The following is a 25,983-nucleotide window of genomic DNA, read 5'->3' as shown; positions in this document are numbered from 1 at the left end:
TCACTCATGGAGATGAAATATGAGTCTACTTCATTCAGTTATCAGCACTTCCTAGAAACTGGTTCCTCAGATGGCTATTGTCCCCCCAAAATAGCCAAGATTCTGTTCACCTAGAATACAAAGAAGAGATCATTTTCCAAGAAGAAAAGATTGGAAAGTTATAAAAAGAATTTTTCTAATACTTAAAAAATATGATTTTTTAAGCATGTAAGAAGTTATTTCTAGTTTCTCCCTGCCCGTGTTCAGTACTATTAAACAGCAGGAGCTTTTTGCAGTCTAAAAAATGATATTTTGAAGTCTGTAAGAACTTTGTGCAAGGCAAAAGCAATTCAGGTTGAATTCTGCCAGATTTTTGCTATCTCAATATGTTTTACAGAAGAGCTGAACTTAATACAGTCTATTAAGAGAACAGTTAATAACTAACTACCCGTTAGTCAATATACAACCCAATGTATTAAGTATCATTTAGTTTTATTTCTAAAACTGCACTGAAGTGTGATAAAACATTTTAGTATTCTGATTAGAATTGAAATGCAGTAACTTAAATATGCTTTTAGTGTCTTCTTTGGAGAAAATATTAGGCTGTTTCAAAAATCAAATTTGATGCCCTAAATTAATCTGTATCTGATTTGATTGTATTGGGAAGGACAATATAAAAAACATACGAACTTCCTTTGCTCTACTTTGGAGAGTGGTGGTGGTAGTGCATAGAAAAATAATCTAAGAACCATCCGTGTGAAATACTATACTTTTAAATGTATCATTTATTATATTTATTATTCTTAACATATCTACCATTCAAATCTGATTGAAAATTCTCTTTTTATATACACATAGCAGGCACTTGTATATAAGAGTGTGCCCTTTAAATTGGCGAAGTATTTGGCCGTCTTCATTCAAAACACACCTTCTGATGAGTTTATGTAAAAAGATTCCATAAATAACTGTAGTTATTTTCTCCTGCATCATCTGTGAACCAATAATGTTTCCTCTGGATTAAGGGATTTAAAAGTTTGCTTTTTTAAAAGCATGTACTTTTCCAATAGCATGCTGTTTATTGAATCTTTATCATGTAAAACAAATATTGGTGGTAAAAATCAGTATTTTCCATTGACTTTGAAGAACAGTAGAAAAGAAGTCAAGCACCAATAAATAGCATGTTTTGGTGATTATGACTGATAGCTTGTTAATTTCCACATGAACTTCAGGTGCAGAGGTTTGCTGTGACACAAACAACAGACCATTAATCATCTTTCTCATTCATGTATTGGGAATACATATGACAATGACATAATACACAGTGTCATTGATCTGGGCAAAGCCCCAATATTGTTTGATGTTTTCATTTTGGTCGATCTCCAGTCCCCTTCTTACTCTCCCCACCCCTATCTGAATGAGGCAACCATTTTAAGGTGTCTTACATGATCTTTTATTTGTATATGTCCTTATCAATATATATATTTCAGCTTTGTGAGTTACTACTCAACACAATGTTTAAAGACCTATACCTGTGACTATGTATATCTATTGCATTATACCAAGCCATTGGAGAGTACCCTATGGAATATGTCCAACACTCTTACATTTTCCCAGGGGAGAAGTCTAGATTCCGTTCAGCTCCATACAACCACAAGCCATGTTGTAATGGATCTGACCCATTGCCGCTGGATGTGTGTAAGGCTTTCTCTGGTGCATGTACCCAGCAGCAGGATGCTGGATCATATACGTATGAGACAGGTGTATACATAATTTGATGAAGTACTTCAAAGTTACCCTGCAGAAAGGCTGCACTAGTCTCTTGAGCAAGGCATGATGCTTAGTAGAGTGTTCAAATCCCATGCATTTGTAGGATGGATCAAAGATGATTTTTTTTTCCTCCAGGCATAGTTATTTTCTGTATGTTGGGAAAATCACAGAACTCTTTCGAGCCTCACTTTATTAAACTGTGAACAGATTGATGGGAAGAATAACCAAGGTGCCATATGTGGAAGAGACCAGCATGTATAATAGACACTTAACAGGTGTTCAGTTCCTTCAGTAAGGTACACTTTCTATTCCCTGACCATTAACAGTCTTCTGCAAATATTCTATCATAAGTTGACTTTGGTCTTGGCCTTTCTGATGACTGATGTAAGGGTTTCTAAACAGTCCCTTATTTTCTATTTTGCTATTCACAGAAGCATTTGACTGAAAACTATAGTAAGGTTCTATTTAAAAACCATTCAAAATGATGACCGCTTCACTTACATAATTATATATGTTTAAACTATGTAAATTTTGATCTATCTTTTCCCCATCACCTAAACGTTATATAAAGGACTATTTTTAAAGGTCTTATATTGTGAAACTTCATTTACACAAGGTTGCTAGGGGATGGAGTGTTCTACATGAAGTAGATAACTAAAGTTTGTTCCTTGGCGTGCTAAGCTTAAAAAAAAAGAAATGTTTTTGAAAGAATTCTAAAATGGGTAAAATATTTTCCTGTTTCTTTGATAGAATATATTTTAGTTGTAATTTAACTTTTCAAAAATGTGCAAGGTTGTTGTTTTGCTTGCCTGACCAGCAATATAATAGATATTCTGTCTAGTTTCTTGCTGTAGGCTGTAAATTTTGCTCTCAGAGAACCTGTCATTTTAGCCCCTGTCTTACTAATTTGTTGTTTTTGATACGTTCTAGTCAGAATAAGAAATAATCAAAATTATTAGCATTTTATGTAAGAGTTAGTAACCTTGAATATAGACTTGAGGTCTCCTCTAGCCACGTGTAAGAGATAAGTGATTTCAAAGACTCAATAAGTCTTTTTGTGTTATGTCCTGCATGCTGGCCCTGTTCCAGGTGGTTAAAAGTATCATGAATTGGAGGAAAATAAGGGGTATTATTTTACTTTATCACAGAGTAACTGTAGAAACGTAGCTATCAATTTGATACATAATTTGTAATTTGTAGAGTCACAGAGTTTGCACCAAATTTCACCACTTACAGATGAAGACCCTGAAATTCAAAAATAGACTCTTTTGCCCAAGGTGACCCGGGTATGTTTGGAGTCCCAGGACCCAGAACTTCTGGCTCTTGTCATTCTCCTTTCCCAGTATGGAGGGCATTGCCTCTAAGGCTCTTATATATATGACTATGGATTATATACATGATATTATTCAACTGAACACTCTGTACCTAAATATTTCAAATTATTTAAATAGCAAAGATAAAGTAGAAGAAAGAATGAGTGTATCAGAAATTTGATGAGGACTCTGGGACTGAGAAGGTAGGTTTTGAGGTATTAAATACCAGACATGATTTCCATAAAGTTGCCTCTCCTAACTTTGGTAGAGCCAGGTGGTTTGCAGAGCATAGAAGGGACTAACAAGCCACCCAGTGACTGAGTTTGCAAGTGGGTATGTATTTGTAAATTAAGGCTTCTAACAGCAGTGGTTTAGATCTGGTTTTCACCTCCAGAATTATCAGCGAAGGGATACAAATTTTAACCCAGACAGACTAAGTTAGCAAGACTTGGAATTCAGGCAGAAATGACAATAATAAATGACTTATTGATCACTTCCAGGGTGTGCTGCAGTTCAGTGTCCTATGTGAACTGACTCATTTAATCTTCAGAATAACCCAGTGATGGGTACATTATTACCCACCCTTTATAGTTGGTGAAACTGAGGCACAGAGAAGTTAGGTGTTGCATGTTTTTTAAAAAAAATTTATTAAAATGTAGTTGATTTATAATATTATGTTAATTTCTTTTGTAACTCATTTATACACATATATTCTTTTTCATATTCTTTTCCATTATGGTTTATCACAGGATATCGAATGTAGTCCCCTGTGCTCTACAGTAGGACCTTGTTTATCCATTCTATATATAATAGTTTTCTTCTGCTAATCCCAAACTCCCAATCCTTCTCTTCTCCATCCCTCTTCCCCTTGGCAACCACAAGTCTATTCGCTGTGAGTTGGTTTCTGTTTGGGTAGATAAGTTCATTTGTATCATATTTTAGATATCTAAAATCACACACCTAATTAGTTGTTGCATGTTAAAATCACACATCTAGCCCTGGGATTTAACCCCCATTTTAGCTCTAGAACTCCATTTCCTCTCTAAAGAGGTAACCCCATTTCGCTGTAAGGAAACCTAGATTTTCACCCAAATTTTTCCTTGTCTTGAGACAGAGAGTTTGGGTAGCTTGTGGGGCAACTCAGAGTTACATTGATTTCCAGGAAGGTCTGGTTTCAATTTACCTGTGTGTTGACATTTTATAAAATGGGTCATCACATTAAGAAGGGTTAGATTTAAAGTTTAGAGTTCTCTTACAAGACAGCATGGCTTCTTTCCCCTAAATTAACATCTGACTCTCAGAGGGGTCAGAGGTTTTTTTGAATTTCTTACCAAGATTCTAGACAAGCCATGCATTATTTTTCACCGCTACAGTCTCTGCAGACAGAAAGCAGTCTTTATCTACATGGTGATTCTTTGTTATATTTGAGCAAGTTTTGCAGAGGAAAGAGCTTATGGGAAGAGATTTGTTACCACATGCTGAGCCTGGAGAAGACAGAATGGTGGGGGGAGCAAAGGGGGAGGGAGGGGATGCAAACTATAGTTACTTCAGCTGAAGAGTGATACCTGAGGATCTTATATTAAGCCTCTGTTCCCGAGGTTTACCAAGCAGTGAGTGTTTTTGCTGGGCAGAAGAGAACCTCAGTTAGGACTCTTTCTCCAGGGCTACTCCACCTGCTCACAATACAAGCTATCATACAGCTTAATATTCCTATGTTTCCACTTTCCAGCATTTGCTCTTTCAAATTTTTCCTTGGTTACAGCTTGAATCTATATTTGCATTTCCAGGTAAACAGCTTACCTGCATTTGAATTTTACCATCTTAGTGTTGAGATCTAATCTTTTTATTTTTACAGATGTTTGCTGTTGGAAGGAAACATAGGAAAGCCTCCTATGTTTTATTATTTGCTGGAAAAAAATGTTTTTAACTTCTCTGTTACTGACAAAACAACCATTTTGTCTTTAACAGATGTGCGCTTATCTCCCTTAGTTTTATCTAAGTGAAATGAGAAAAATTTTGTTTTCCAGTCAACCATACTTTTATTTTGCCATGAAACAGTAGACATTTGTCAAAATTAATGATTGTCTAAACCTAGAAGTATAAATGAAAGAGGGTAGGATGGCTGAAATCATTTTAAAGACTGTAAAAAAGGTGTTCAGGGGATCTGAAAAACGTTGTGGGATTATACATTATTTTGCAATAAGAGGAGATTCATGTCTATTTAAGGACTCTTGCTTTCCAACATTGCTATAGTTAGAAATAAATGCAGGGCTGGGAGAAGAAAGATGGCAGTGAAGTAGAAGAACGTGGAACGCGTCCCTTTCCACAGATGCGTCAGGAATACACTAAAAGACATAATAATTCCCACAGAGAACCAGCTGAACACCAGCAAATGACCTTGGACACCAGAAAGGACTGCAAAGATCCCTACATAACTTGGTAGGACAGAGGGGGAAAAGAAAAAAAAGAGAAAGAGGAGGAGAAGAAAGGAAAGTGATGGGCCCCCCACCCTGGGGCTGGGGGATCTGAAACAGAGGGGAGATTGCCAAATTTGGGGAAACGTCCCTTATCTGACAGGGAAACCCCTTCTCCAATGGGGAATTTCCCTGGGTCAGAAGGGAGGCATTTGGGACTTCAGAGAGGGTGAAGCGGCTGAGCTGTGGCAGATGGGAAAGAGTGAGAAACACACAGAGGGTCCACACCACAGCTCAGCGTGTCTGGACTGAGACGTTGATTTACAGCTGAACAGGGGGTCTTGGAGCTGGAATGTGGGAACTGGAGAACTGATTCAGGGTGAGAAACATTGTTGGCAATGGGGAGATGGACTGAGAGGACAGGAGGGAAGAAATCTACAGTGGAGAGTGTCTACCACGGAAAGCTGGGCGGCCATGGTGGCAGCTCAACACTGCTGACTCATAAGCAGGGGGAGGAGCCATGGGTGTAGCCTCTCTCTCTCTCTCTCTCTCTCTCTCTCTCTCTCTCTCGGCACCTGCAACGGACAAAGGAAGGACCCCTCCGGGCCTGGCTAACGCACTTAGGGATAACAAAGGCATCGGGCGGGGCTGACCTAGGGTGCCTGCAGCTGAGAGCCAAAAGCCCGCAGAGTGGCCCAGCCCTGGAGACATTCTGTTTATACCTGAGCTGCCAGCGTCCCTCTGCAACAGGCACCACCACAGCCAACTTAGCTGCTGTGACCCAGGCAGGGCGCTACTGCTCACTCACTCCCAGGGCAAGAAGCCACTATTGCACCCTCTCTCTCCCCACACACTGGTGCTTACAGACAAACAATAAAGGAAGCTCTGCTGGTCGCAGAGTAATACAAAAAGCCCAAGGTGAGTAGAAGGACACTTACAGCTGAGACCCCAAGGAAACAGAAATATTAGTATTAATTCTATTGATCCGGTCCATTCTGGGATCAGTTCTAGTTGGTTTTTTTTTTTTTTTGTATTGTTTTGTTTTGTTTTTAAACTTTATTTTATTAATTACAATCTTAGTCCTAAGGGATCTACACATTTTATAACATACTTTTTAATTCTATTTTTTATTCTATTTTTATTTTTAGCCTTTTTATATATTTCTAACTGTTTTTTGTAGTCTGACTGTATCTCTCCTACCTTCTTTTCATCTCTATCTTTTATATATTTCTATTTCTCTCTTTTTCTTTTCATATTTCCAGTCACACTACGCTCTTCTGTTGCCCTGTCTTCTATCCTTTTTTAGTTTATTTCATCTTAACGTACTTATAAGCAATATTATCGGTCTGCTCTGTTTCCTTGCTTTATTCTCCAGATGACACACTGCTTTGCTTTTTATTATTAGGTTTTGTCTTTATCTTAGTTCTCAGTATAATTGTCTGATTTCATTCTGAGAATCTTCAGTCTGTCTGGTGGTACTCTTGCTCTTTATTATATTTGATCCTAACTTTCAAAATTTCCCTGGATTCGTGTTTGTGTGTGTGGTTTTTTTTTGTTGTTTGTTTTGTTTTGAATTTCTGTTGGTTTTCTCTTTGATTATCTGATGGCATACTGGGGTTCTCCTGTCAGTCTTTCTAGTGCCTTATGTTCTATTGGATTCAGTATTTGTGTGTCTTATAAATGTATGTATTTCCTTGACTTAGTATTTGTTTGACTCAGCACTCTGCCATTAGTCTGGGGCTTGGAAAGTCTTCATTAAACCCCTTTATTGTCGGGACAAGCAACCTCTGAAGTCTGGACTACTCCATCAGAAGTCAAGTAGGAGGCTCTGGAGAGGAAGCACTGAATCCAGGATGTTAGACTACTAGGGAGTCCTCAGACACAGGGAAGATTAACTGCAGAGAACTCTCACAGAGCCTTGTATCAGAGTCTAAGACTCGGCTTTGTCCGACTGTCTGCAACTGCCAGTGCTGGACACATCACACCAAATGACAAAAAAGACAGGAACACAAACCCATCCATTAGCACACAGACTACCTAATGCCATGTTAACCTCACAGATACCCTAAAACACACCACCTGACACGGCCGTGCTCATCAGAGGGAAAAGACACAGAGCCACACACTGGAAAGCACACACCAGACCCCCCTACCAGGAAGCCTACTCAAGACACTGGACAAACCCCACCACAGGGGGCAGAGGGCAGAAACAAGAGGAATTACTACTAGGCAGCATAGGGAAAGGAGACAGCAAATCCTATAAATTAGACAAAATGAGAAAACAAAGAAACACCATACAGGCAAAGGAGCAGGAAAAAAAAAACCCCACAAGACCCAATAAATGAAGAGGAAATAGGAAAATTGGCTGAAAAAGAATTCAGAGTAATGATAGTAAATATGATCCAAAATCTCGACAACAAAATAGAGAAAATACAAGAAACAATTAATAAGGACTCAGAAGAACTAAAGAGCAAACAAATCATAATAGACAACAAAATGACTGAAATTAAAAATACTCTAGATGGTATAACAGCAGAATAACTGAGGCAGAAGAACGAGTAAGTGAGTTGGAAGATCGAATGGGGGAAATAACTGCCACAGAGAAGGCAAGAGATAAGAGAATAAAAGGAATGGAAGACAGGCTCAGAGACCTTGGTGACAACATTAAGTGCAACAACATTTGAATCATAGGCATCCCAGAAGAAGAAGAAGAAAAGAAAGGGTCTGAGAAAATATTTGAAGAGATTACAGTGGAAAACTTCCCCAACATGGGAAAGGAAATAATTAATCAAGTCCAAGAAGCGCACAGAGTCCCATAGAGAATAAACCAAAGGAGAAATACACCAAGGCACATATTAATCAAACTAACGAAGATTAAATACAAAGAAAAAATATTAAAAGCAGCAAGAGAAAAGCAACAAATAACACATAAGGGAAAACCCATAAGGATAGCAGCTGACCTTTCTGCAAAAACTCTGCAGGCCAGAAGGGAATGGCAGGATATACTGAAAGTCTTGAGAGAGAAAAACCTGCAGCCAAGAATACTCTACCCAGCAAGATTCTCATTCAGATTCAATGGAGAAATCAAAAGCTTTACAGACAAGCAAAAGTTAAGAGAATTCAGCACCACAAAACCAGCCTTACAACAAGTGCTAAAGGAACTTTTCTAAGTAGGAAACACAAGAGAAGGAAAAGACCTACAAAAACAAACCCAAAGCAATTAAGAAAATGGTAATTGGAACACACATGTCAATAATAACCTTAAATGTAAATGGATTAAATGCTCCAACCAAAAGACACAGACTGGTTGAATGGATACAAAAATAAGACCCTTCTATATGCTGCCTACAAGAAACCCACTTCAGACCAAAGGACACATACAGACTGAAAGTCAAGGGATGGAAAAAGATATTCCATGCAAATGGAAGTCAAAAGAAAGCTAGAGTAGCAATACTCATATCAGACAAATTAGACTTTAAAGACTATTACAAGAGACAAGGAAGGACACGACATAACAATCAAGGGATCAATCCAAGAAGAACATATAACAATTGTAAATATCTATGCACTCAACATAGGAGCACCTCAATACATAAGGCAAATGCTAACAGCCATAAAAGGGGACATCGACAGGAACACATTGATAGTAGGAGACTTTAACACGCCACTTACATCAGTGGACAGATCATCCAAACAGAAAATAAATAAAGACACACAAGCTTTAAATGACACGTTAGACCATCTCGACTTAATTGATATTTATAGGACATTCCATCCAAAAATGACAGACTACACTTTCTTCTCAAATGCACATGGAACATTTTCCAGGATAGATCACATCTTGGGTCACAAATCAAGCCTTGGTAAATTCAAGAAAATTGAAATCATATCAAGCATCTTCTCAGACCACAACGCCATGAGACTAGATATCAATTACAGGAAAAAAACTATAAAAAATACAAACATATGGAGGCTAAACAATATGCTATTAAACAACCAAGAAATCATTAAAGAAATCAAAGAGGAAATAAAAAAATACCTGGAAACAAATGACAATGAAAACACAACAACCCAAAACCTATGGGATGCAGCAAAAGCAGTTCTAAGAGGGAAGTTTATAGCAATACAGTCCTACCTTAAGAAACAAGAGAAATATCGAATAAACAACCTAAACTTACACCCAAAACAATTAGAGAAAGAAGAACAAAGAAACCCCAAAGTGAGCAGAAGGAAAGAAATCATAAAGATCAGAGCAGAAATAAATGAAAAAGAAATGAAGGAAACAATAGCAAAGATCAATAAAACTAAAAGCTGGTTCTTTGAGAAGATAAACAAAATTGATAAACCATTAGCCAGACTCATCAGGAAAAGAGGGAGAAGACGCAAATCAACAGAATTAGAAATGAAAAAGGAGAGGTAACAATGGACACAGCAGAAATACAAAAGATCATGAGAGACTACTACAAGCAACTATATGCCAATAAATTGGATAACCTGGAAGAAATGGATACATTCTTAGAAAAATACAATCTTCCAAGACTGAACCAGGAAGAAATAGAAACTATGAACAGACCAATCACAAGTACAGAAATTGAGGCAGTGATTAAAAATCTCCCAACTCACAAAAGCCTTGGACCAGATGGATTCACAAGCGAATTCTATCAAACATTTCGAGAAGAGTTAACACCTGTCCTTCTCAAACTCTTCCAAAATATTGCAGAAGGCAGAATACTCCCAAACTCATTCTACGAGGCCACCATCACCCTGATACCAAAACCAGGCAAAGATGTCACAAAAAAAGAAAATTACAGACCAATATCACTGATGAATATAGATGCAAAAATCCTCAACAAAATACTAGCTAACAGACTCCAACAGCACATTAAAAAGATCATACATCATGATCAATTGGGGTTTATCCCTTGGATGCAAAGATTCTTCAATATATACAAATCAATCAACATGATACATCATATCAACAAGTTGAAGGATAAAATCGTATGATAATCTCAATAGATGCAGAAAAAGCTTTTGACAAAATTCAACATGCATTTATGATAAAAGCTCTCCAGAAAATGGGCATAGAAGGAAATTACCTCAACATAATAAAAGCCATATATGAGAAACCAAAAGCCAACATCATTCTAAATGGTGAAAAACTGAAAGCATTCCCTCTAAGGACAGGAACAAGACAAGGGTGTCCAGTCTCACCATTATTATTCAACATAGTTTTGGAAGTTTTAGCCACAGCAGTCAGAGAAGACAATGAAATAAAAGGAATCCAATTGGAAAAGAAGTAAAAATGTCCTTCCTTGCAGATGACATGATATTATACATAGAAAACCCTAAAGACTCTACCAGAAAACTGCTAGTACTAATCAATGAATTTAGTAAAGTAGCAGGATACAAAATTAATGCCCAGAAATCTCTTACATTCCTATACACTAACAATGAAAAAGCAGAAAGAGAAATTAAGGAAACTCTCCCATTTACCATTGCAACAAAAAGAATAAAATATCTAGGAATAAACCTGCCTAAACAGGCAAAAGACCTGTATGCAGAAAACCATAGGACTCTGATGAAAGAAATCAAAGATGATACAAACAGATGGAGAGACATACCATGTTCTTGGATTGGAAGAATCAACATTGTGAAAATGACTGTACTACCCAAAACAATTTACAGATTCAATGCAATCCCTATCAAATTCCCAACAGCATTTTTCACAGAACTAGAACAAGAAATCTTACGATTTGTATGGAAACGCAAAAGACCCTGAATAGCCAAAGCAATCTTGAGAAGGAAAGATGGAGTTGGTGTAATTAGGCTTCCTGACTGCAAAGTATACTACAAGGCCACAGTGATCAATACAGTATGGTACTGGCACAAAAATAGAAAGGCAGATCAATGAAACAGAATAGAGAGATCAGAGGTAAACCCAAGCACATATGGGCACCTTATCTTTGACAAAGCAGGCAAGAATATACAATGGAAAAAAGACAGCCTCTTCAGTAAGTGGTGCTGGGAAAATTGGACAGCTACATGTAAAAGAATGAAGTTAGAACACTTCCTAACACCATACACAAAAAAATAAACTCCAAATGGATTAAAGACCTACATGTAAGGCCAGACACTATGAAACTCCTAGAGGAAAACATAGGCAGAACACTCTATGACATCCATCAAAGCAAGATCCTTTTTGACCCACCTCCTAGAGTAATGGAAATAAAAACAAAAATAAACTAATGAAACTTAAAAGCTTTTGCACAGAGAAAGAAACCATAACCAAGACAAGAAGGCAACCCTCAGAATGGGAGAAAATACTTGCCAATGAAGCAACGGACAAAGGATTAATGTCCAAAATATACAAGCAGCTCATGCAGCTTAATACCAAAAAAGCAGATAACCCAATCCACAAATGGGCGGAAGACCTAAATAGATATTTCTCCAAAGAAGACATACAGATGGCCAACAAGCACATGAAAAGATGCTTGACATCACTAATCATTAGAGAAATGCAAGCCAAAGCCACGATGAGGTATCACCTCACACCAGTCAGAATGGCCATCATCAAAACATCTAGAAACAGTAAATGTTGGAGAGGATGTGGAGAAAAGGGAACTCTCTTGCACTGTTGGTGGGAATGTAAGTTGATACAGCCACTATGGAAAACAGTTTGGAGGTTCCTTAAAAAACTACAAATGGAACTACCATATGACCCAGTAATCCCACTTCTAGGCATATACCCAGAGAAAACCATAATCCAAGAAAATACATGTACCATAATGTTCATTGCAGCACTATTTACAATAGCTAGGACATGGAAGCAACCTAAGTGCCCATCAACAGATGAATGGATAAAGAAGATGTGGCATATATATATATAAAATGGAATATTACTCAGCCATAAAAAGGAATGAAATGGAGCTATATATAATGAGACCTAGAGTCTGTCATACAGAGTGAAGTAAGCCAGAAAGAGAAAAACAAATATTGTATGCTAAATCATATATATGGAATCAAAAAAAAAAAAAAAAAAAGAAGGTACTGATGAACCCAGTGATAGGGCAAGGATAAGGATGCAGATGCAGAGAATGGACTGGAGGACACAGGGTTGTGGGGGGCGGGGGGCAAAGGGGAAGCTAGGATGACGTGAGAGAGTAGCATAGACATATATACACTACCAACTGTAAAATAGAGAGCTAGTGGGAAGTTGCTGTATAACAAAGTGAGATCAACTCGATGATGGGTGATGCCTTAGAGGGCCAGGACAGGGAGGGTGGGAGGGATTCGCGGGAGGGAGGGGATATGGGGATATGTGTATAAATACAGCTGATTCCCTTTGGTGTACCTCAAAAGCTGGTACATGAGTATAAAGCAATTATATTCCAGTAAAGAGCTTAAAAAATAAATAAATGCAGGGCTATTTGTTTTTTTTAAACAAGAATAAATTGTACTTAAAGTTTTGACAGTTGACAAAGTCATGGCATTCTGATGACAAGTTGCAGTCAGATCCTTGCCTGATAGGATTTACTGTATGAAATTTTCCCAATGGCTTCATTTAAAAATGCACTTTTCTTAATGATATTTTGTCTGAATGTTCAATGCTTTGTATTTTCAAGTCATAGTCTTATGCTTGTGTTTGGTCTCACCAATACAAAAAATGCAAACATATTTTTAAGTTTGTAGATGTCTTTAAACTTTGCAGGAGTGCCCTTTTTTCCTGGTAGACTTTATTCCAGCTTTTATTTTTATTAATTTGGACCAGACAGTGATTGTAGAGCACAGATCTGCAGGGCAGTGATCACTGTGTGGCCTGCTTGGGCTTCCTTCATTATTAGCACTGTTTTCCAGTGGAGGTAAGGGTATGGAGGGAATGGGGAAGAAGAGATAAAAGTTACCTTTTTTTCTTTTTTAAAAAAATTTCCTAGTTCATTTGAAATTACTTTCCCAACAGTGCTTAGAAAAGGGCTTAGTAAAGCCTTCTGCTTTTCAGATTTCACTTAATTAAGGCAGATGTTAGCAGGTACTGAACATCTAGCAGGTTCCAGGTGCTGATGTAGGCATTTTGTATTTAGGTAATAAAGACCATGTCTTATTTCTGAGAAGTCAGCGGCAACACAGAGTTGTAACAAAAGCACCTTAGTAGGTCTATGGGTAATTCTCTCAACTTTTCTCTGAGATTACTGGCAAAGTGGTCTTATAGATTTCCATCCAGAAGCAAGAATTCATTAAAATGGCAGCTTGCCATGACGAAGTAATGGATATCCCAAGTAATGGATCTCCTGTTACTTCTTCATTCTCAACACTGAAGCTACAGGCCTGCTGTTACCCAGCTACCATATAAGAAGCAGCTAATGGTGAATGTTTCGATTAGTTTCCACTTCTGGGACATAGAAGAGTAGCTGTTAAATCAAAAGCAGTTTTCGAATGGAAATATTTTATTGTTTTCATAAAATGATGCGGCTCATTATAAAAATTAGTCAGTACGAAATAAGTGCAAAGGAAAAGTTAAAAATTACCATTCAGAAGTAACAATTATTATTTGTATGCTTTATTTAGTGAATTCTCTATACATACAGGTAGAAGGTGTAGTAGATAGTTTGCAAAAAATGGGGTTATTTTATAATAATATCTTAACTATAAATGATTACATTTAACAAAATGCAAATTTAATGAATACTAAATTTAACAAAAGAAAAGAAAACAAGTGAAATTAAAGGGATTTATGAAGGTCAGATGAATATTTCTTCATAACAAGAGATGTTACTTGCTAAAAAAAGTCCTACTAAAGTTGTGAAGAACATTGGAGTCATCAAAAAAAAACTTATTTCAACGAGATTGTGTATTTGAATGAAGATTAAAATTAATACACTTACACTTTTTCCACTTTCCTTTCTCACCTGTTGGCTATAATACTTTTTACATCATCAAGGTGTATAACATTTGCATTTTTTTCAGTAACCATAATTTCTATAATAAGCATTAGTTCTTTACTTAAGGGATTCAACACCCCACCGTGAATCCTTTTACCACGGTTTCTCCATTCTTCCTGGATTATTTGTATTTTGCTTGACTGGAATTAATTGGAAAGTATGTAATTCAAGATAGATTTCATGAGTTCTTGAATTCTTAAAAATGTTTATTACTTTTATACTTGAAGAATAATGGCTGGATATGAAAGTTTTGCTCTGACCTGTTCAAATCCTGAGGAGAGGTATGTTGGCTCAGATTTCCCAGTATTTAGCTTCATAGTTTTTAGTAGCTTGAAATTAGGACCATTTCTCTTTATAGGGAAATGTAGTAGTTTTTTGTTCCTCTACTTTTTGTTCTTCTGTTGTAATTTATGAGGAATTTATAATCTGTGTAAGGAATGCGAACATGGAAAAAAATCAATGCTAGTCTAAGACAGAAAATGGGAGGGAGGAGAACATTTTCAGCCTTTTGAAGTACTTTGACCATCATGTGTTTCTTTTAGGTGTTTATAGTGAATTTGTAGAATGGATTTACAGTGAATTTGTAAAATGGCTGACTTAGTAACAATGAGGGTCTATGAACTAGGAACTTTCACCGAGTTATCCAACATTAGGTGAAGATGATGGGGGTTTAGGGTTTGTTTCGGTGACACCTATGCTAAAATTTAGGCAACTTTAGAAAATGATGCAATGCCTAGAATCCAGATAAAAGAGCTAAAGAGAACTGATATTCACATCAGTTATCTGAGCTTATGGGATAAAAAATGAGAATTATCTTTCCATTTTTTTGTACAAGCTGTTTAATATCCTCTTAAAGGATAAGCAAACTAAAATTCTTTTCTAGTTAAGAATTATAGTAATGATTGTGCCTGAGGCACGGAAAAAAGGAAAAAAGCCTCATTATACTATTACTTCACTCAGCCTTTGTGATTTGGGGTTGAAGTTTAATGCGGGTATTTAATTTTTAGTCATCTCAAAACTATTCTCTGGTTTTAGATATTCTTAGTCATCCAAAAAGGCTGTTAAGTGCCATTACATGGCCCTAGGATTTTTAAAATTGTGTATAAATATAGAGATACTGATTTGACCCTCAGAGCATGCATGTGAAAACCCTCCTAGAATGACCTTTTAAAGAATTATTGGATGTTTTAAATGTTTAACCTTGTAATACATTGTCTTTGATGAAAAATAGGAACTCTGGAGAAGATTTTATCTTGTTGAGCATGAAACATCTAGAAGTGGCTTGTATTGTGTAACGTGAGTATGCCTTCATATAGCTGTGACATGGGTCTTGCTTGTCCTTGGACCAGCTGTTGCTGTTGCTATCCATGAATTCCACCTTCCTGTGTACAGCTAAGTCTGTTAAACAATAGGAGAATGTGGGAGTGAGAAAGGGAAGATAGTTGGCATTATGAATTCATAAATGTGATTGTAAATGATTATTGAAACAGCTGAGATTGATGTTTTCCAGCCATGGCAGTCTTGGTGATTAAAAGTGAGGATTTTTTTTGAAGTGAAATTTAAGTTTGAGTATTTCAGTGAAGGGAGTAGGATGGTATCTTTTGCCATTTTATTTAGAAAGTAGTCATTTGTTGTGGCAGTGCTCTCTGTGAGGTTTACTTAAACTTATACCACACACAGTCTTCACTTTTTAAGTGTAATTCCGCAGAAAATCAGTGCTTGGAAGGATTTTATTTGCCTCACCCTCTAATCTTCTGTTCCTTTAGCTCTTTAATCTGAGAGTTAAATATTTTGATAATAAAGTCATATATAGTTCAAATTCTGTCTGGTCTATTACATTTTGTTACTTTTCCAAACTTTTCTTTTCCATACTTTGGTATCCTCCAGGAACTTCTTTTTCCTCTCTAAGTTTTATTCTTTTAATAGAAATGGACTCCTACATGAACACTGGTGTCTAAAAGTGGCCTAATAAGCCTGCTATTTTTAGAGGGAGAGAAAGTTGCCTTTTGTTCTCTCTATGCTTTTCACCTCCCACATGTTCTTTAAAGTTTTTTTCCCCTCTGGTCTTAGTAGTGATAGCTTTCTAATTCCAGATGCCTTTTCCTTGGTCCATTTCTGGCTCAGTTTGTCTCCTGCACAAATTTTTCAATGTCAGAATTGGACTCGGCTCTTCTGTTTCTATTACTTCCAGATATTTTGGATTCCTTTTTCTTTAATTTATTAAAATTATAAAATGTGCACGTGAAGGAATGGAAATAGATTTTTACAGCTTAAAGAAGAAGAGTAAAATGGATATTCGTATAACACCCACCACCTGGGTTGAAATGGAACATGGCTAGTATCTTAGAAGCTCTCTGTGTGTCCCTCCACCAAAACATTTCCTCCATCCCGTCCCCCACCCGGGTAACCGCTCGTTCTAAAGCCTGTGTAGGAGATTTGGGATTTTTTTTTTTTTTACATACACAAAAAGCAAAATAGTAATAACAAATAATCACAATAGAGTTTTCAGAAGAAAATAAAATGTGGATGCATGTTTATTCCTTGCATTCTGTAAAAGAAAGCTTAGTTTAGGATTGTAAGGAGGATTAACACTCTGAAGGGGTTCAGCCATTCATGCTGTCTTACTGAAATCAGAATTAGAGTAACATGAAAGCTCCAAACACATGTCATAAAAATACTCAGTGGACTCTGATGTACCATACTCTTGTCTGATGTTATAAAGAAGAATTAGAAATTTGCTATCTTGGTCTATCATTTTGAGAGCACACAATTTCTCTATCTCGTTGACTGCTGGTCCTTGAGGATATATATACTTGCGGCATTTCCATGTCTCACTGTTTGTTATGGATAGCCCATTAAGAAACACACACACACACACACACACCCCTTTCATAAAGTTCTAAATAGGTGTTGAAATAGTGAAGAGCACGGCTCTTAGAGTAATCTTACTATCACATCTGCTCTCAACCTTCATTCTTCTTTCAGCCATATATTCGCACTCTTCATGGGCTGACTGCCTGGGACTGGCTTTTGACTTACTTATCTATAAAAGAATGAGATACTTATCTGTAAAAGAATGAGACAGAAAGTAGCCTGAGTCTTAGTTTTCTTGTTGCTTCTGCCATGGACTGTCTTTGCCCTCAGCTTGCCTATCTGCAGGGGCTGAGCTCTGCTTAGGGACCCCTCTGGTTCCTGAGGATTCCTCTGACTAAAGTGTGACGTGCCATCTTGTCTTGTCTTTTGTTTCTTCTGAGCTTCCTGGCTGTGGACTCATCAGCCACAGAACTTTATTAGATGCTTCCTCTGTGTAGGTGGCAATACCAAGAGCTATGGATACAGCATGGTACCTGCCATTTCTATGGGATGGTAGTTTGGAGACTCTCACTTGCTTGTCTGTTGTTTACATGCTGGCGTGATCTCTAGACTCTGTATGCATTTCAACTCCTGAATATTTTCTTGGCCCAGAGTTTTAGCTCTATCAGACTATTAGCTTCTGGATTTTTCTCTATCCCTGTGGTGAATTACCAACCTTGGTATGGCTTTCTTGGATGTGAATCAGTTCACTTGGAATCTTTCTTCTTCCCCATCATCTCCAACCCTAAGTACTCATGATCCTTGAATTTACTAGTGATACTTAGTGAATTTGCCACTATGGATCACACAGTTAGTTGTCAGAATTTCCACCAGGGTTCTAAAAATGTCTGGTTTTAGGATTAAACTAAAAATAGTTTCTCTGAAAGAACCTAAATAGGATAATTTCTTCTTTTTTCTGTGTCAGTCTCTCTGAGATTTGGCTGCTTCTAGAATCTTATAAAGGCTTTGCTTTTCCTCCAGACATTGAGAGGCACTTTAATTGTGAATGCAGGTAAGATTATTTACTTGGACTTAAAATTTCAAGACAACTTAATAAAAGTTGTCTGGCTGGAGGAAAGGCCCATTTGCAGAAATTGTCTTAAAACTTTATAGATTTGTTCTGCTTTTTTCTACCACCACTGACTTGATTTTATTACCAGCACATTATATTTCTTAAAATAGAAGGAAGGTGTCTGTCTATACATTATTTTAAATGAATTTTAAGACATATTCAGAGAATCAAGTGCAAATAACTAATGATCTGAGTAGCTTTTGAGAAATAAAAATTCAGTTTTAGTATTATGCAAAATGTCCAGATGGTATAATAAGACTGGAATAGATTGCTACACAGTTGTAATCACTGTTGTATACATGTCTTTCAAAATGACATCAGATGTCATCAGATTTGCTTATCATACACAACTTACGCAGGATAAGTTCTTATCTTTCCTTGTTATCCTTGGTTTTCAATATCTTTATGATAAAGCATGATAGTTGAGTTTAAGTTTTTGGCTTATTTTTAGTTGTAATCAAGTAACAGTTTTGTGATTGTGTGGTCTGATTTGCAACATACCCCTTAAATAGGTTGGTGTTAATGCAATGTAGCTTTAGCAGATCTTGATTATCAGCTCAGTTGAATTTCTATGTAAAAGTTTTTTGGTTTTTTTTTTTAAGCTCTTTATTGGAATATAATTGCTTTACACTGTTGTGCCAGTTTTTGCTGTACGACAAAGTGAATCAGCTGTATTTATACATATATCCCCATATCTCCTCCTTCCCGCGACTGCCACCCACCCTCCCTATCCTGGCCCTCTAAGTCATCACCCAGCATCGAATTTATCTCCTATGTTATGCAGCAGCTTCCCACTAGCTATCTATTTTACATTTGGTAGTGTATATATGTCAATGTTACTCTCTCACTTTGTCCCAGCTTCCCCTTCGCCCCCTTCCAACCCTGTGTCCTCAAGTCTGTTTTCTACATCTGCATCTTAAATTTTTTGTTCTTTATTAATCTAATCTGTAGAAAGAGTTTATCACTTTCCTTCTTGTAAATTGGGGGTGTTCTTTTTTGGTAGAGGTGCACAGAAGTATGTAGAATTAGAAAAAAAATTATTAAGAGCTCTGTGCAGTATATATGGAGCATGAATGGAACCATTCTTTTAGCACCATTCTGGAAAAGTTGGCCTGAAGTCATCCCAGTATACAGACAGTTGATTATTTGATAAAGCAGGTACCAAATATTATAGATGAGATGTGTGTGTTAACAATCCCAAGTGCCAGCTTAGCACAGCTATACTTTTAGGGTAGGAGATGATGGCAGTCATGCATTCACTATTTTAGACTTGGGAGCTTCCTTAGAGATCCTATAATTCAACATTCTTGGGTTTTGTAAGGGAGAAAACTTGGTCTACAATGTTAGGGACTCCTCCAAGGACTCAGAGACAATGAGAATCAGCTTAGGAGCTGGATCTCCTGATTCCTGTCATCTGTTCATTCATTAATTATTCGTTCATTAATTCAACTAACAAATGACTCCTGGGTGCCTGTTCAGTTCAGGCATTGTTCCTTGACTGAGGGTATAACAGTGAGCAGAGGGAAAAAGGCCCGGTTAACGCTCGAATGAACTGCACTGAATTGGAAAGTCCACACTAGTTGGAAGAAATCCCTTTACCAAAGAAGCTACAAATGAATGGTGGTTTTTCCAATAAATTCTACAATTTTCAGAGGTCTGTTGTCATTATTTTGAAATGGTACATAATTTGGAAGAATGAAAAAAATCTCTTTGGTTAGAGAAATTAGGAAAATCATGCCTTTTTAAAAAAAAAAAAAAAAAAAACAAAGTCCCAGTGAATAATTTCTTGATGCCATGAGATGTGCTCGGAAGTTTGAAGATCATTTTTCTAAGTGGTAATTTAAAAAATAGGTGCCACTTTGTATGAGAATAATTTTGTAGTTTCTTGAAGAAACAGTGAAAAAGTTCACCTTTTCCTTCCTCCTCCTCTTCTGCCTCTTCTTTTTGCTATGTGGTGTTCTTATCAGCTGTATTGGTTTGATATTACTGCAGAACCAATTGCTACATTATGATAATTTCATAAACATACCTAATATTTAGGAAGGAACACGATTATCATCTCTAAAGTTCCCTGTGTTCTATGTATGAAGGATCCCATGATTACACAGAATGTTGTTTTCTAATTAGTACAGAGAAACCTAGGGTGACAACATCAAGTGCCTTTTCCTTTGTAGGGCCGTGCAGGTTCTGCAGAGGCCTTAGGTCTCAGGTCAGCCAGCAGGTACCACACATGCTCAGACTGCGGCAGCACCAGAGAAATAAAGGGTTAGGCTCCTCCTAGGTAGGGTAAAAAGAGAGGAAGAGAGCACGCAGAAGACAGCTGTGATTGTTGTTCTACAACAATCTCACTCTTTATTAAAACAGCATAAAATCGCAAAGTTCACACTAACATTTGCATAACAAATTTTAGGACAAATATCTATAATTCACAGTAAAAATATTTAAAGAAATTTTGCTATTTGCAGTAACATGGACAGACTTGGAGGGCATTATGCTAATGAAATAAGTTAGAGAAAGACCAATACTGCATGTTATCAATTATAAGTGGAATCTGAACAAACTAGTGAATACAACAAAAAAGAAGCAGACTCAGATACTGAGAACAAACAAGTTGTGGCGGGGGGTCAACATAGGGGTAGTAGAGTGGGAGGTACAAACTCTGGGGTGCAAGATAGGCTCAAGGATGTATTGTACAGCATGGGAGGATATAGCCAATATTTTGTAATAACTGTAATGGAAAGTAACCTTTAAAAGTTGTATAAAAAACTAAAAAATAAAACTAACTGCATTAATACAAATGAAAGAGAAATGGAAAATTTAAGTAAAAATGAAATAATCTTTAATTTTTGTTAATCATTTCTTTAACCTTCATCTGCTTTTTTTTTTTTTTTCCTTCTTCTCATCCAGTCTTCAGCCATTAATTGAATGAGTGAAGAAAAGTTAAAGCTACAGGTTTTCACATGTGGAAAGGCCTTGGCTAGTGTCTTTGCTGGTCTCATGCCATTCTCTCCCACTGCTAACATTAATTACTTTGCAGATGGCTCTAATTGACCTAGTAAAAGAAGCTTATCTGTGTTCAGTCCTTCCCAGGCCCAAAGACTTTGTAGCTTCTGAAGACATAGAATGCAGTGCTTACTCTCTTCCAAGTCTGAGTTCCTGGTCCTAGGAAGTTCCAGCTCCTGTGCTTAAACCTGTGTACTGTCTAGTCCCAATCCTGCCTTTTAAACACCATCCCCTTATGACTGATGCCCTGGCCACTGGACTTCTAGCTATACCCTAAATATCCTTCCCGGCTGTACACCCTGGTCCCTGTCTATGTGATTTGCTCCTTCCTGCCTATATTTCCCTGTCTATATTTTGTCCTGAACCTGCCCTGGCCCTGCTTTCTTATTGAAAAGTTCCTGATCATCTTAGTTGAAATTAATTTTCCCTTTGGGGCAGCTTGATGGTTTACTATTTATGATATTAGGGTACATGCTATCCTATCTTATTTTAGCTGTGAGATTATAATCACCTTGAAAGTGAGGATTGCATTTTGTTTCTTTTTCTGTCCTCATCCCAACCTCCATGTGTTCAGAAATTGTTGGTCGCATTGAGTTGAGGGGACAGAGGCAGCCGGGCCTGGCCACTGCTCCCAGTGTGGTTGGTGGTGGTTGTCAATGCCTGTGACTCTTTTCTTTTCCTGGGCCTGGAGATAGTCATTAATTAATTAGCTAATTAATTATTCCCCTTCCTAAGGAGCCATGTTTCTCTTCCTTTAAAAAATATAGCTTGTATTGTGGTTTCTCATTTTAAAAGTCAGTGTATGTTCATTGTGAAAACTTTAGGAATTATGGGTAAGCGAAAGAAAGAAAATAAAAACCTTTGAAAGTTCTACAGGAAGCAATAGCCTACTATTATATTTGTGTGTATGCCTTTGCAGATTTTTTGCTATATGTGAATATACACATATAAACATACTTTTAAAAAGTTACCAAACATAACATCATAATATTCTTTCATTAGCATTTTTCAATGAGCATCTTTCCCGTGTTTCCAAGCATCTTTAGTGTAAAAGCACCTTTAAGCCTACTCGCATCTACGTCATCTGCAGAGAAGAGCTGTGTGTGTGTGTGTGTGTGTGTGTGTGTGTGTGTGTGTGTGTGTTTGCTCTTGTCTAGTTATTTCCTCGGGAAACCTTTATAAGTAGCTCTTAGAAGATTGTAAAACTTATGGACTTAAGGTGAACATGCTTTCAGGGCTTTTGATGGCTATTGATAAATTGTTCCCTAGAAAGGCATATGAATTCATTTTACCAACAGTAATGTGTAAAGTGCCAATTTTCCTACACTCTTGCCAGCTCTAGCTCATATTACTTGTTTTGATTTTCTAAACTGAAGGGGGAAAATGGTCTCTTATGGCTATTTTAATTTATAGGTGTTTAATCACTAACACAGTTGTGGATTTGTATGTGATTGATTATCATTAGTATTTCTGTTTTCTTTCTGCTGTGAATTGCATTTTGTACATAGTATTTTGTGAATCATCTGCCCATGTCCTTGGCCTACTTTCTGTTGGGTTGTTTGTTTTTATTTGTTTTTGGCTCCTTATGTCAAAAAATAGCAATGCTTTGTTTTTCATATATTTGTTTTTTCTCAGTTTGTCTTGAAATTGTTTATGGTATTTTTAAATTTAACTCATAGAAATTTTAAAAAATGGTATAGTCTTATCTGTTATTAAAGTTACTTCTGGGTTTAAGATCATGCATATAATGGTCTTTCCTTTCTAACATCCAGCTGTGTTCTTATGGTAAGTTTATTTTAAAGCGCATTCCTTTAATGCATATGTTATTATTTGGTACAAGATCTGATGTAGGGATCTAACTTTCCCCAAATGCTTAGTCACTTGTGCCAACCTCTTTATTCTTTCTTTATTCTTTTCTTTACCAACTTAAAATGTCATTATTTTCATATATTACATTTTTTATATGAACTTAAATCTCTGGACTTTCTGTTCTGTCCTTTGGGTGGTCCATCTAATCAGGCCAGTGCTCTGTATTTCATTTATTGTAGTAGTATTATAAGATTCTCTTATTACTCCTCTTTTGAAAAAAATGTTTGGGTTGTCATAAACATTTATTCTTTAAGATGAATTTTGGAATAATTTCGTCAGGCTAAACAAACTTTCTGAGATTTTGTTTGGAATTACATTAAAGTTACAGAGTACACATACATCTATACCTATATGTGTGTATATCCACATACATAATACATATATAGCATTCGTTACCACTGTTAGTAGGAACTTTCCCCAGGGATTATTTCTAGGTTATTTTTGTTTGTGTGCCTATATATATATATTTTTGCACATATATCTTTTAACTGGCTATCTCACTTAATTCTTATAATTTCTGGTAGTTTTTCCATTCATTTCCTTTTTATTCTTTTGACTATTTCATGCATACCTGGGAAGAATGGACACTGTGTAAACAAATGTGCAATTTTTCTCTATAGACTGAAAAATGAAAGAAGTAGGGATCTCTTGTCCTGGGAGATGGCAAAAACTAGACTTGGAGGAGAGTTTTTTTCTTTTAGTCAAAGTTACCAGAAGGCAAGGCTGATAATTGATCATATCTATTTCTCTACAGTTTCACTACGTGTGAAGCCTGGTTTGATAATTGTGTAGGTAAATATTGGACATATCAGGAAAGAACTTGGATTAGCAATATTCAACAAACTATAATATTCATTATTCACTTTGAAAAAGGTGCACCAAAGCATTTCAGTTATGTATAACTGTGTTAAAAAGTATGGTAACTTTATTTGGATTCAGTTTTCCCTGTGTTTAAAATTGTTTTTGTTTCACTGTACATGGGCGTAAAACCACTTGTGTGAGAGTAACTACAGTTCTATCATAGAGGAATCTCAAAATTGCCAGTATACTTGTAGAGATACCGGCAGCCGCACTAGGAATGTGTTAGCCACTTCAAGTGGTATGGCTTAAAAGTTGGCGAGGAGAAATTAAACATCTTTCATTTTTATGTAATTTAAAATGTCTCTATTGATGCTACTTCCTCATAGGAGAACTCATAATTGGCTCTTCTTATCGGCTGATCAGGCCAGCTTGGGAGGGTGTCCTCGGCTTTTCCATCACCTCAAGTTCATCCCTTATTTCTCCCCTAATTCCTCATTTCTCTCCTGCCCTATCTATTAACTTGCAGCCCTGCCTATGTTTCCTATTCTTATTATATTCGAGTGTTCTTAACTGTATTATGGTACATGCGCCATCTACTTATGAGTGCCTACACATTCAAGTACTTCAGCCTCTTAGGTGGTTTAGGAACTCATTAAATTCCTGTCGTGACCCTCAAAGAAGCTTACTTCTCTGCATCCTGCTTGTGCTAGGAGTAGTCGCCCCCTCCAGCTCTGTTCCCATGAAATATGCCCACATTCCCCATCCTTGGCCTACCATGCCATCTTTATTTGACTTAACACCAAGCCTCAATTCAACCTATAATTACTTTCACCCACTTAACATATCATTTCTATACTCTTAAATCTCAACCTCTCCATGTCTACAATCTCTGGAACACAGCTTTAAAACTCTTATTGTATTGTTTACACTCAAAGGAGTATATATTTTCTAGCTGAAATAACTTCTGGTATAAAAAATTATTTTAGGTGGGATGAGTCTAAGTTTTTCTCAGAACTCGAGAAAAGTGGTGGTTGGAGAATCATCTTACTTTTTAAGTCTATTGTTTTCAAAAAGGAAAGCAACGTAATGATCGAAGGATAATAGTAAAGTTACATGCTTTTGCTTGTATGAATGTTCTAAGTTTAAATTCTGTGTCCCTCCTCATTACAACTTAGAGTAATTATTTAACAAATTAAAACATAAAATTATGTGTATAAAAGGAAAAAAGTGAAGCTTCCCGTGGAAAGAGGGAGCAGGCATGGTGCTTAGTTGTCCAGTGCTGTCATCCTTGATACCCCATGAAGTTGAGAACCTCCACAGTGCTCAGCATTTGTTGTCATTAAATGAATGAATATGTGTGTTACTGATCTGGGTCCTTCAACTCTTTAATCAATAGACATTGATAAGAGGGCAGGTGAGAATTCCAGGCAAGGCTTTATAAAACTTGTGCTGTAGCAGGAGGGAGCAAAAACAAGTAACAGGTGCCCTTGCTCACTTTCCACGGAGGGCAGGCTGATTCCTCAAATGGGGTGAGGGTAGGCATGCATCAGTGGGTATCTGGCTGGAGGGGTGGCTTAGGTAGTCTGCCTACACCCTTGGTGGTGCTGTGTGCAGGGATCATGTGCAGTACCTTGCTTTTGCTTCCAAAATGGTAGTTGGTTTGTGACCTTTTTGTATCTTATTGTTCATAATTGCCTCAACTGGCATACATGTAGTTATTTTTAGTCTCTTATGGTTTCTTTGTATTTTGTTGTCCAGGTGCAAATGCAAGCACTTTGGTAAAGGGTCCCAGGTCCCAGTATACTTCAAATGTAAGACCTGGAGGGGTGAGGGGCAAGAATCTGTCAGGGGCCACGCAGGATGGATCAGGGTTCCCAACACTGAGAAGTTAAGCATTGTCAAGCAGAAGATAATCAGACGAGTGAATTTGCGTTGTGAAAATGGACATCAGCGACACTCCTTTCTTTTCTAGACAT

The 25,983-nt window shown here is 37.0% G+C and overlaps 1 protein-coding gene across 2 annotated transcripts in view; it reads left to right on the top strand.

Moving 5' to 3' along the window:
• The window catches only part of ADAM23 (ADAM metallopeptidase domain 23), a 162,428-nt gene that overhangs the window by 55,495 nt on the left and 80,950 nt on the right, over nucleotides 1-25,983 (top strand). The window contains exon 1 of one of the 2 annotated variants that reach the window (XM_057747114.1): nucleotides 15,741-15,805. The exons of the other annotated variant lie outside the window; for it this stretch is intronic. Coding sequence (XP_057603097.1) covers nucleotides 15,777-15,805 — 29 coding nt within the window. The 5' untranslated portion in view covers nucleotides 15,741-15,776. Of the gene's footprint in view, nucleotides 1-15,740; nucleotides 15,806-25,983 lie in introns of those variants that run through there. 2 annotated transcript variants of the gene reach the window in all.

This window comes from Hippopotamus amphibius, chromosome 8, assembly GCF_030028045.1.
Source record: "Hippopotamus amphibius kiboko isolate mHipAmp2 chromosome 8, mHipAmp2.hap2, whole genome shotgun sequence".
Taxonomy (NCBI): domain Eukaryota; kingdom Metazoa; phylum Chordata; class Mammalia; order Artiodactyla; family Hippopotamidae; genus Hippopotamus; species Hippopotamus amphibius.
The sequence above is the reverse complement of the archived record's forward strand: the minus strand, read 5'-3'. Positions and strand labels throughout refer to the sequence as shown.